Below are 13,358 nucleotides of genomic sequence, written 5' to 3'. Positions count from 1 at the left end.
TTTGTAATAGTAATGTGTAGAAATGTTACCCCACTCTCTAAATCAATGTTCGTGTGTATAAGAATTAAAGATGTAGTGTTTTCAGGTCCCATAGATTCTGACTAAGCTGAGGTGAAGCCCATTTTTAAGCTGTTCCACTGAGAATTCTGTCTGATCCAAGTTGTTTAAATGAGAGTTTTGAGAAAGGTGCCTTAAATCTAAAGGTATACTTTTGGAATTAAGATTATGTTAATCAAAAATAAAGATATAATCACAAAAATACTAGTAGGAACTCACTATTCTTAACAAAAAAAGAAAAAGCTAAGCGAACTTTTAGAATTTGTTTCTCAAAAAAAATGACAGACTAATGGAATAGTAATTTCCCACTATCATTAAATTTGCTTTTTAAAAATGAAAATGTACACTTTACAAGATTAAGAGAAAAAAGATAATCACTTTTAGTTTTCCTTTAAAAAAAGCTTTTTGTTTTTAAGTTATCAGTTTCCCTCACTTAGAGAATTATTTGAACCTAAGTCTGAGAAACAGAGGAAACATCATTCAAGAATATGTGATTTAAAAGTGTTAACATGGTTTTCTATTTTCCTTATTTAATTTAAGAAGAAAAAACTTTTATAAGTCCCAGTTTTATGACAATCATCTTGGTGGAGGAAAGTGGAGAAAAAATAGGTTTTCAATGACAAACCACTAAATAAGGATTATTCATATTAAGTTCTGTATTAACTAGCTCATGGGGTATGTTATCTCAAAAAAACTTTTTTTTTAAATCAAATTATGGTAGAATAGGAAAATACGTCAAGAATCTATTCCACTACTGTAAGAAAATCAAATTTACAAATAAGCAATTAAAAAATAAACATGCCAAATGAAAAGACATTCAGTACTATATATTTTTTAGCTGTAGTTATGAAGACTAAAAAATGAAAAATATTTTCAGATGTCATTTCTTATTCAGGCAATTAAATTTTCCAGGTAATGTTTAAGAGATTAAACCTACATAAAATTGTCATTCATTCATTTGACATTCATTTTTTGATTGCCTAGTATATGTGAGGCATTTCTACACTAGAAAACAAAAGACACTGCCTTCATGGAGCATACATTTTAGTTGCACTAAGGAGAAAGTACATACGTAATTATATGTCACAATGTGGTAGGTTCAATAGAGAACGATAAAGAAGTGTAAGAGAGAGAGGGATGCTGGGAGTAGGAGAGACACGGAGTACCTAGGGCACTCAGGGGAAGGCCTCACTGATGAAAAATAACATTTGAAGAGGTATAAAGCAAATAAGGGTGTCAGCCATGAAGACATCGGAGGAAGAAAAGTATTCCAGACAAAAGGAATAACAATGCAAACACTCAGAGATGTAAACCAGTTCTAAGAAAATACAAGGAGGCCAGTCTGGCTAAAGTGAAGTGAGATAGTGAGATAGGCAGGTAGGTGGGTGGGTGGGTAGGTAGACAGGTAGATAGATAGATATAGAGAGTTTTGGGAGGGAATCAGGGGAAAGAAGCAGGTAATTGTGTAAGGCTATATATGATTTATAATAGGAAATTTAACTATACTGGTTTTTACATTTGGATGAAATATTTCAAATTTACTGTGAAGTAAAATGTGATCCTGTATTTTGATACAACCCCTAACAATAATCCTATTTTGCCACATTCTAAAAAGGTGTGGATGTAATTGCCTCCTTTAGTCATGTACTCAGTCTTTTCAGGAACATAAATCAAAATAAAGTATGAAAATGGTTTTTTAAATTTTCCTATATGTATGTATGTGCATGTGTAAGAATATTGGAAAATGTAAAAGAATGAAATGTTTACCTCTGAAAATATGTTAATAAAATTTTACATCATTGGGTAAAAACTTCAGTGATATAAATGAGTTGCTAATATATACTGGACTTCTTGTTTCTGCCTTTATCTCTCTATTTATTCTCACCCAAACAGCCAGAGATCCAGTCCAAACATTATATCTAGTTAAAAGTGATTATATCGCTCCTCCACTCAAAACAAACCCAAGACTTCCTAAATCCCTCAAGAGGAAAAAGCCAAGTCCCCACAAAGGCCTAGAAGGTCCTACACCCAGTCTGGACTCCTGTTCCAGTTATTTACTGCTCTATAAAAAATCACCCCAAAACTTAGTTACTAAAAACAACATTATTTTCATCACAAATCTGCAGTTTGCATGAGGATAGCTAGACTCTGCTCCACTTGGGAGTCACCTGAGACAACCTGAAGGCCTGGATCTGCCACCATCCAAAGGTTGCTCACTAAACCACAGCAGCTGACACTGGCTGTTGGTGCTCCCGCTTAGCTGTGGACCTGTGCAGACACGGCCAGTTTGGCTTCCTCACAGCATAGCAGCTCATTTTCAAGAATGAGTACCCCGAGAGACAGAGCCAGGTGGAAACTCCATCACCTTTTTTTAATCTAACCTAACCTCAGATGTCTTCAGCATCGTTTCTGCCACATTAAATTTGATGAAATGAACAATTAAGGCCAGCCTAGTCAAGGAATTAGACTCTATCTTTTGATAGGAAGAGTACACAAGAATTTGCAGACAAAACTGCCATGACTCACCTTACCTCTAAGCTCATGTCCTATGCTACCCCACTTGCTCACAAAGCTCCTGCCACCTAGGTTTCCTTGAATATGCCATGCACACACCCCAGCCTTTGCCACCGCTGTTTCCCTGCTTGCTTGGAATGCTCTAGTCCACTCAACATCTTTTCCAGGTCCTGAGTGAGACCTTCTCAGTGAGGATTTCTTGGCCACTCAAAGCTCTATTCCCTTTCTGTGATTTATTTTTCATCCTTTGCAATTATTGCCATCTAACATACTTCACATTTTGCTTACTTATTCTCTCTTCCCCCACAACAATATAAACTACACGAGAACAGGGGTCTTTATTAATTTTGTTCACTGATATGTCATCAGTAACTACAGCAGTGCTCAGATTTCAGTAGCAGCTAAAAAAAACTGTTAAAAATATATTATTTCAAAATAATGAAAAATGTAATGTTCCTAACAATTTTATATGATTTAGAATATTAATTTTAACTGTCCTTATATAAAAGTGGAAAATAAAAATATAAATCTGAATAAATCATACTTTAAGAATTTATCTTCAACACTATGAACCACCTGACAATGAACTTTAATTATAATAAACTAACAAACATGTCAAACCAAACAAATAAACTATCAAATAAAGTTAAAGTTTTGGAGATTTTTGGAGAAACAATTAGCAGTAATTTTTCAGAACTATTAAGAGGTTTACCTTCAATGCACAAAATATGCAGGCATCTCCCTGACAAACATGTCCAGTTAGAACCCGCAGGCTTCTTCGGAATATATCCAATTGCCACAAAACCTAAACAATAGGGAGAAATAAAACAAGAAAGAAATACAAAATTTTCTCACATAAATAAAAGACAGATTTTAAATGTTTAAAATTTCAGAAATCTACTTTTTAATCTTGTGTACATAATCAGACATATACAACAACTAAAATAGCAAATGTGAAACTGTTATATACATGTAGTGTACATATAAAAGATGAGTTTAGAAGATATTGCTACTGTTTCACAGGTAAAACTATGACAGCCATGAGCAAGAAAAAACTAAATCCTTAGTTAAGCATTTTATATGAACAGGAAACATGGATACTGAATAGAGAGAGGACTTGGCAGGGACATGAAAGAGGAAGTGATTATAATTCTTGGAACAAACTGAAACTTAGGAAGGAAATATAATTGGAGTTGAAAGCCAGGGTATACCAAGTAAGGGTCACTAGGTAGCAGCAAACAAAAGGGTGAGCAGAGGTCTGTGTGGTTATTGTATACTGAATGAAAAGGGGGCATCTGTGTGGTCACAAAAGTACAACACGGTGAGAAGCAGTAGTTAATGAATAATCTGAATATATTTGCTACAATTACCACTTATCATTTGCTACTAAAAGAGAAGAATAAAATAAACAGGATTCTAATTGTTTAAATAAATCAGTCTAGTACTTATAATCACCCTAAAAAATCTGAAATCTGTACAATGGAGATAACTGTGACTGTCTCATGGCAATCTTGTATGGATTAAATAATATGTAATGATACATAAAGTGTTCAGAGCAGTACCCAGTATGTAACAGGCATGTAATGAATGCCAACTGATATCTGTTGCTATAATTACTTTTACAATTAATATCTTTAAGTTTTCCTATACTTCTCAGTCATTCCCTCATATAATGTAACTTCATTCCCTCATATAATGTAAGTAAGAAAATCCATTCATAATCTTTCATTTCTCTCAAGTAAAACAAACGTTAATGAAAATAAATGATTTTAACTAAGTTTCCTATATTTTCAATTAACAACTAATGGTCATTTCAGAGTTTCCCTTTGATAGTTGCTTTTCCTTAATGCATTATTAATAGGATCCATTTATCACAAAAAATTCAGTATTTTGCAAAGCACTTGAAAGGGTTTAATAACTTTCTTGCATATCATATCCTATCATGTCATACATATACTACACTGAAATTCATTCAATTGTCAAGATAAAAATCATGACAGCACAATCTTGGGAAGGAGCATAGCAATGTGATTAATAATATAGCCTCTAAAGGCAGGCTGACTGGGTTCTAATTCTGGCTTTGTTGTTTACCAGCTGACATAGGCCAAATAATTTCTGAAACTTAGTTTTCTCTTTAGTGAAATGAAGATAAAAACAGCACATATGTAGAACTGCAGTAAGAATTAGGTAAGATAAAACATGTAGTATTCAGAGAAGTGTCTAGCACATAGTAACAGACAATAAACATTGATTTTTAAATATTATAACTTTGATTTTACCTTAGAGAATTTAAAACCACACCAATACATATTTACTAATTGTACTGCTTTCTCATCAAAGTTTAAAATATTCAGCCACAAGAGAAACCCTTTATGATCTATTTCTATGGCTAGTGAAGTGAGTCTTTTAATGTAACTGGAATGTTTTCCATGATTAGCAAAATGTTTAAGTTATATTGGACCCGAATTACAGAAAAATATTTTATGTGACTTCTTTATATACTATTCAGTGTAATGTTTTAAAACCTATTTTTAAGAAGTAGATATCAAAATTATTTTAATTATAGTTAATCCTTACCCTATTACATTTTAAAATGATGACTGATTATAAACAATGGGTCAAAAAGAAATCAAAGAACAAATGAAAAAATACCTTAAGGCAAATAAAAATGAAAACAAAATTTTCCAAAACCCATGGGTTGCAGTTCTAAGAAGGAAGTTTATAGGGATACAGGCCTACCTCTAAAAACAAGAAAAAGGATAAACAATCTAAATTTACATCTAAAGAACAAAGCCCAAAGTTAGTAGAAAGACTAAAATAATAAATATCATAGTTGAAATAAATGGAATACAGGCAAAAAAAAAAAAAAAAAATCAAGAAACTAAAAGCCGGTTCTTTGAAAACATTAACAAAATTGATAACACCAGCCAGACTCATCAAGAAAAAAACAAGAGAGGGCCAAATAAATAAAATCAGAAACAGAGAATTTACAACTGACACCATAAAAATACAAAGGATCATGAGACTACTACAATTATATGTCAACAAAATGGAAAACCTAGGATAGATATACTCCTAGAAACACACTATCTTCCAAGACTGAATCAAGACAAAATAGCAAAATTTGAATAGACCAATTACAAGTAATGCAATTCAATCAGTAATTTTAAAACTCAAAAAACTCCCAAAACCCAAAAGTTCATGAACAGAGGGTTTCTGGTGAATTATACCAAGCACTTAAAGAGTTGGTACCTATACTTCTCAAATTATTCCAAAAAATTGAAGAGGAAGGAATGCTTCCAATTCATTCTATAAGGTCACCATTACCTGATACTGAAACCAGACAACACCACCACAAGAAAAAAATTAGGGGCCAATATCCCTGATAAACAGATGCAAAAATCCTCAAAAAAATTAGCAAACTGAATTCAAGAACACATTAAAAGGATCACAAACTACAATCAAGTGGCATTTACTCTAGGGATGCAAGGATGGTTCAACATCTGTGAATCAATCAACATGATATACCACATTAACAATATGAAGAGTAAATATCATATGATCATCTCAGTATATAAAGAAAAAGCATTTGACAGAATTCAACATCCATTTATGATAGAACTTTTAACAAAGTGAATACAGAAGAACATATAATAAAGGCCATATATGACAGGCTGACGGCTAACATCATACACAATGGTGAAAAGCTGAAAGACATTCTGCCCAGATCAGGAACAAGAAAAGCAAGTAAAAGGCATCCAAATTGGAAAGGATGAAGTAAAACTGTCACTATTTACGGATAACCTGGTACTAAATATAGAAAACCCTATATGCCACCAAAAAACGATTAGAATTAATAAGTGAATTCAGTAAAGTCACAGGGTACAAAATTAATGTGCAAGATTCAGATACAAGTCTATATACTTAGAACAAACTATCAGAAAGAGAAATTAAGAAAATCCCATTTACAAATGCATTAAAGAAGAAAAAGCTTAGGAATAAATTTAACCGAGGAGGTGAAAGACCTGTATAGACATATCTCAGAGATATTGCAGGTTCAGTTCCAGAACACTGCAATGAAGAAGTGCATACCACAATAAAGCCAGTCAAATGATTTTTTTGTTTGCCCAGGGCACATAAAAGATATGTTTATACTATAGTCTATTAATAGGGTATATGTTTAAAAAAAAAACAATGTGCATGCCTTAGTTAAGAAGTACTTTTTTACTAAAAATAGCCAACAATCATCTGAGCTTGCAGCAAGTCATCTTTTTGCTGGTGTAGGTTTTGCCTTGGTGTAGAGAGCTCCTGACTGATCAGGGTTGGGGCTGCTGAAGGCTGGAGTGACTGGCAAGTTCTTTAAATAAGAAAACACTGAACTTCGCTGTACTGATTGACTCTTCATGAAGAATTTCTCTGTAATATGCATGTGATGCTGTTTAAGAACATTTTACCCACCACAGAACCTTCAAAATTGTAGTCAATCCTTTCAAATCTTGCTATTGCTTTATCAACTGCATTTACATTATATTCTAAATCCTTTGTTATCAACATTCACAGCATTTTCACCAGGAATAGATTCCATTTCAAGAAACTACTTTCTTTGCTCATCTGTAAGAAGCAACTCCTCATCCAATTAAGTTTTATTATGAATTGTAGCAACTCAGTCACATCTTCAGGCTCCACTTCTAATTATAGTTTTCTTGCTATTTAAAGTCTTGAACCCCTCAAAGTCATCTGTGAGGCTACAACTTCTTCCAAACTCAATGTTGATATTTGACCTCTTCCAATAACCAAGAAAGTTCTTAATGGCATTAGGATAATGAATCTTTTACAGAATGCACCTTTTCAATATATTTTTTCCAGATCCATCAAAGGAATAACTATCTATGGCAGCTACAGCCTTCAAAACTTATTTTGTAAATATTAAGAATTAAAAGTTGAAATTACCTATTGTTTCATGGGCTGAACAATGGATGCTATGTTAACAGGCATGAAAACAACATTCATCTCATTGTACATCTCGATCAGAGCTCATGGGTGACCAGGTGCACTGTCAAAGAGCAGTCATATTTTGAAAGCAATCTTTTTTTCTAAGCCTTAGGTCTCAACAGTGGCCTTAAAATATTCAGTAAACCATGCTATAACAGATGTGCTGTCACCCAGGCTTTGTTGTTACATTTCTAGAGCACAAGTGGAGTAGATTTAGCATAATTCTTAAGGGCCCTGGAATTTTCAGAATGGTAAATGTGCACTGGCTTCAACTTAAGCTACATTAGTCCCTAATAAGACAGTCAGGCTATTCTTTGAAGCTCTGAAGCTGGGCATTGATTTCTCCTCACTAGCTATGAAAGTCCAAGGTGTCATCTTTTTCTAATAGAAGGCTATTTTATCTAAACTGAAAAATCTGTCATTTACTGTAGCCACCTTCATTAATTATTTTGGCTAGGTTTTCCAGATAAGTTGCCACAGCTTCTACATCATCACTTGCTGCTTAACTTTGCACTTTTACATTATGGACATAAATTCTTTCCTAAAACCTCATGAATCAACCACTGCTAGGTTCTAATTTTTCTTTTACAATTTCCTCATCTCTCTCTGTCTTCATAAAAATTTTAAGAGGGCCTTGCTCAGAATTAGGCTTTGGCTTAAAGGGAACATTGTGGCTGGTTTGATCTTCTATCCAGACTACTGAAACTTTCTCTGTATCAGCAATAAGTCTGTTTCTCTTTCTTAGCATTCATGTGTTCACTGGAGTAGCACTCACTTGACTCACAAAGTCAAGAACTTTTCCTCTGCATTCACAACTTGGCTAATTGGTGCAAGAAGCCTAATTTTCTGCCTACATCAGCTTTCACAAAGCTTAATCACTTCTAGCTTTTGATATAAAGCGAGAGACATGTGAATCTTCTCTTCTATTCCCTTGCACATTTGGAGGCCATTATAGGGTTACTAATTGGCTTAATTTCAATATTGTTGTGTCTCAGGAAACAGGAAGGCTCAAAAATAAAGAGACAGGGGAACTGCTGGTTGGTAACCAAGATACATACAACACTTATTGAGTTCACTGTCTTATATAGGCACAGGCTTTAGCACTCCAAAACAATTATAATAGTAATGTCAAAGATCACTGATCATAGATCACTGTAATAATGAAAAAGTTTAAAATATTGTGAGAATTATCAAAGTCAGCAAACACTGCTAGAAAAATGGTGCCAACAGACTTGCTCAACACAGTTACCACAAACCTTCAACTTGTGAAAAATACATGATTTGAGAAGCCTAATAGAACAAGGTACACCTATACTCTGAAAACCATAAGGCACTGATGAAAGAAATTGAAGATGACACAAATAAATGGGAAGGTACTCCATGCCTATGGATTGGGAGAATTACTATTGTTAAAATGTCCATGCTACCCAAAACAATCTACAGATTCAATGCAATCCCCATCAAAATACCAATGACAATTTTTCACAGAACAGGAACAAAGAACTCCAAAGTTGTATGGAACCACAAAAGTCCCCAAATAGCCAAAGTAATCTTGAGAAAGAACAACAAACCTGGAGATATGATGTTTCTTGATTTCAAAAATACTACAAACCAACAGTAATCAAACAGTATGGTGCTACATGAAAACAGACACATAGATCAACAGAATAGAAAAGACAGCCCAAAATAAACCTACACTTACATGGTCAATTATGTATGACAAAGGAGGCAGTAAAATGCAATGGGAAAAGAATGTCCTCAATAAATGGTGTTGGGAAAACTGGTTAGCTATATGCAAAAGATGAATCTGGAATACTATTTATACCATATACAAAAATAAATTCACAATGGATTAAAGACTTGAATGCAAAACCTGAAGCCATAAAACTCATAACAGAAAAATATGCAGTGTAAACTCTATGACATCAGTTTGCAATATTTTTTTGGACCAGTTTCCTCAGGCTAGGGCAAAAGCTAAAATACATGGGATTATTTCAAATTAAAAAGCTTTTATGCAGCAAAGAAGCCATTAACAAAACAAAAGCAACCTAGTCAAAGAAGGTATTTGTAAATCATACCTCCAATTAGGGGTTAACACCCAAAATACATATAAAGAACTTATACAACTATCAAGAAATCAAACATCCAATTTAAAAAATGGGCAGACAAATTGAATAGACATTTTCCCAAGACAAAAAGATGGCCAACAGGCACATGAAAAGATGCCCAGTATCACTAACCATCAGGGAAACGGAAATCAAAACTACAGTGAGATATTACCTCAGAATGACTAGTACCCAAAAGACAAGAAATAACAAGTATTGGCAAAGATGTGGAGAAAAGGGAACCCTCCACCAACACTGTTGGTAGAAAAGTAAATTGGTGCAGCTACTATGGAAAACAAAATGGAGGTTCTTCAAAAAATTAATAATAGAACCACCACACATCCAGCAATTTTCATTTCTGGATATTTATCTGAAATAAACAAAAACACCAATCTGAAGAGATATATGTAGCCTTGTGTTCACTGCAGTATTATTTACGAAGGCCAAGATAGAGAAGCAAACTAAGTCCCTAGCGAAAGATGAATGGATAAAGGTGTGGTATGTATGTGGTACATATATGAAACACACAATGGAATATTACTCGGTCATGAAAAAGAATGGGCTTTAAGGGTATTAAACTAAATGAAATAAGTCACAGAATGACAAATACCCAGTGATTTCACTTATATGTAGAATCTGAAAAACAAAATGAACAAACAAAACAGAAACAGACTCATAGATGCAGGAAACAAACTGTAGGTGACTAGAGGTGGGAGTAGTTGAGGGGTGTGGGGGAGAACAGTTAAATAGGTGAAGGGGATTAAAAGGTACAAACTTCCAGCCATAAAATAAATTAAGTCCTGGGGCTGTAATGTACAGCATAGGGAAAAAAGTCAGTTATACTGTAATATCTTTGTATGGAAACTAATTTTTTTTAATGCTGATTATATTCTATCACCTGTTAAAACAAATTACAGTCTAAGCTAGTTTTTGGACCATTGGTGAAATATATATTCATTTCACCAATATATATTTTTCTTTTGCCTTTTTTGCATGTTGCATTTTAACATGGTACCTAACAAAATCAGTGTACTCTTCAAGTGTTTATACATGTTCTTAATTATTCACCAAAAGATTTATATATATATATATATATATATATATATATACACATGCATAGACATTTAATAAATGAACATAAACATTTTATCATATTCTACTTCAAAATAACCAAAATTAATTAGAAATGGCATATAAATTTGGTTTTCCAACTTCTAAATACATATATAACATTTTAATAATGTCTGCTTTTAGTAAATTCTTACGAGAAATATTCTAGAATTTTCTTAGTTTTAAGAAGTATTCTCAAATTGCATTATTAATATTTCTATTCTGAGTCATAAAAATAGGGTTAGGCATTTTCTTACAAAAAGTCTATTTGAATAGCTGTTTTGTGGATTGGCTTTCCAAATTCATTTATAAAACACACATTTTAACATCAGGGACCAGCCAATACCCTGAGTTGAAGAGATGGAGCTGGGAGTTCAGGGAAGCCAAAGCAGTTGGACTTAGCAGGGCAGAATGCTACAGAGGATAGTGCTAAACAGAGAGTTAATACCACAGCTCTGTAGAGGGTACTCATCGAGTATTCAGGTGAGTACTGTGAGGAAGCTACCTGAGACTAGAGAAAGAAATATCAAAAAAGAGGAGAGGGAATAGGGCTCATTCATATCAGCCCAAGAGAGTGGCTGTTCCCTATAGCCAAAATGGAAAACTTCGTAATTCACAGAGCACTGGTTAAAGAAACGTCTTGCCCTAGTAGTAAAGGAATTAACCCTAGAATAAACACAGCTCTGGTACTGCCTAACAAAGCTTAAAAGCTTTAAAAATGATCAATTTCCAAATAAGTAACCCTATACCAGAAATAAGTTTAAGACCATTTTTTGACAATAAAAAAATTTCCAACACCCAACAAGGTAAAACTCAAAATGTCTGGCATCTAATCAAAGATTACCAGGAATTAAAAATTTATAGATATTTCAAATGAGAAAAAAAATCAATTGAAACATCGAGAATTTGCAGAAATGACAGAATTAGTAAACAAACACATATAACAATTATTATAACTGTATTTCATATGTTCAAGAGGCTAAAGAAAAGACTGCACATGTTCAGTGTAGACATAAAAAGAGGTTTTTAAAAGACCTGGATCGAACTTCTAGGGGTGAAAATTACAATGTCTGAGATGAAAATACACTGGATGGGTTTAACAGCAGATTAGATATTGCAAAGGAGACTAATGAACTTGAAGAAAAACAAAATGAAACAGAGAGAGAACAAAAAACACAAAGAAAATGAAAAGAACATCAGTAAGCTGTGTGAAAACTTTGAGCAACCAATTCTATATGTAATTTAGATTCCCCCAAAGCAGGGGAGAGAAAGAAAAATTGGAAGAAATAACAGTCAAAGAGTTTCCATATTTGATTAAAATTATGAACTCACACATCCAAGATGCCCAATAAACCCAAAAACAAGAAACATGAAGAAAACTGTCAATGCAAAGTATAATTAAATTGCTTTAAACCAGAGAAAAAGAAAATCTTAAAAGCAGAGGAAAACAATACATTACATATAGAAGAACAAAGAATGACAGCAGTTTTTTAAAAATTTTGGTATCATTAATATACAATCACATCAGGAACATTGTGGTTACTAGATCCCCCCAGTATCAGTCCCCACCACATACCCCATTACAGTCACTGTCCATCAGCATAGTAAGATGCTAGAGTCACTACTTGAAGAATGACAGTTTTTCATTAGAAATAATGCAAGCTAGAATATAAAGCAGATCTTTAAAGTACTGAAAGAAAAATTGTCAATTTAAGCTTTTTTACTGAGTGCATATACCCTTCAAAAGCAAAAGTGAAATAGAGACTTTTTCCCCAGACACGCAAAAACTGAATTCATTACCTATAGACCTGCATTAACAAGTAATGTGAAGAGAGTCCTTTAAGCTGAAGATGTGACACAAGATGGAAAGCTGGATCTACACAAAGGAGCGATAAACAGCAGAAATGGTAATCATATAAGTAATTTTTTGGTAAAGGGCAGTGGAATGTTCACTTAAAAAAAATACACCACCACAGGCATACTTGTCCATTTTTTTTTTAACCACCTAAGTGTAATTAATCGGAGATTTTTATAAGCTTTTCATGTTATGCTTTTCATCTCCCTAAACTACATACTGTATTTTGGGAGCCAAAGAAAAGGACAGAAACAGAGGGAAATATATCAATGTTAAAAAAACAAAACTGGAAAAGGAATAACAAGAAAAGATTTAATATGACATAAGCCCTTTTTCACAGCCTGATTCAATCAAAGGTATTTAATTCCAAGCCTTTTAGTGTATGGTATTTACCTTTGTCTAGGGCCACTCAACAAATAATTTCCTCCATTTCTCACAGTGGAAGATCTTAATGCAAGTGGGATCTTTTAGCTAAAGCAGAACAATGACTGCCATTTAAGGGTCTCAATAAATATTAGCATTAATGCTTCCCTAATACCAATTGCTTCTCTTTCCCTGAGTTACAGAACTTTCAAGTTTGACATCTGATAATTAAGAATACAAGTCTGAGTAAAATGTCTAAGCACTTGACACATTCTGTATGTGCACTTTTATCAAATGAGCTGGTCTATGAAATTAGTTAATTATCCAATATTTCTCTTTCTACTCTGTTCTCAGGAGAAAGG

At 33.4% G+C, this 13,358-nt stretch overlaps 1 protein-coding gene across 5 annotated transcripts in view; it reads right to left on the bottom strand.

Annotated features, from left to right (window-relative positions):
- USP53 (ubiquitin specific peptidase 53) overlaps positions 1 to 13,358 on the bottom strand; it is a 71,508-nt gene that overhangs the window by 29,083 nt on the left and 29,067 nt on the right. For 4 of the 5 annotated variants that reach the window (XM_036993078.2, XM_073237113.1, XM_017671341.3 and 1 more), the window contains one exon: positions 3,284 to 3,376. In XM_036993078.2, the coding sequence (XP_036848973.2) occupies positions 3,284 to 3,376 (93 nt within the window). Of the gene's footprint in view, positions 1 to 3,283; positions 3,377 to 13,358 lie in introns of those variants that run through there. The other variant, XM_073237112.1, reaches the window with a different exon arrangement.

The sequence above is a fragment of the Manis javanica genome, chromosome 5 (genome assembly GCF_040802235.1).
Source record: "Manis javanica isolate MJ-LG chromosome 5, MJ_LKY, whole genome shotgun sequence".
NCBI lineage: Eukaryota > Metazoa > Chordata > Mammalia > Pholidota > Manidae > Manis > Manis javanica.
Note: the sequence above shows the minus strand (reverse complement) of the source record. Positions and strands in the feature narration are given on the sequence as shown.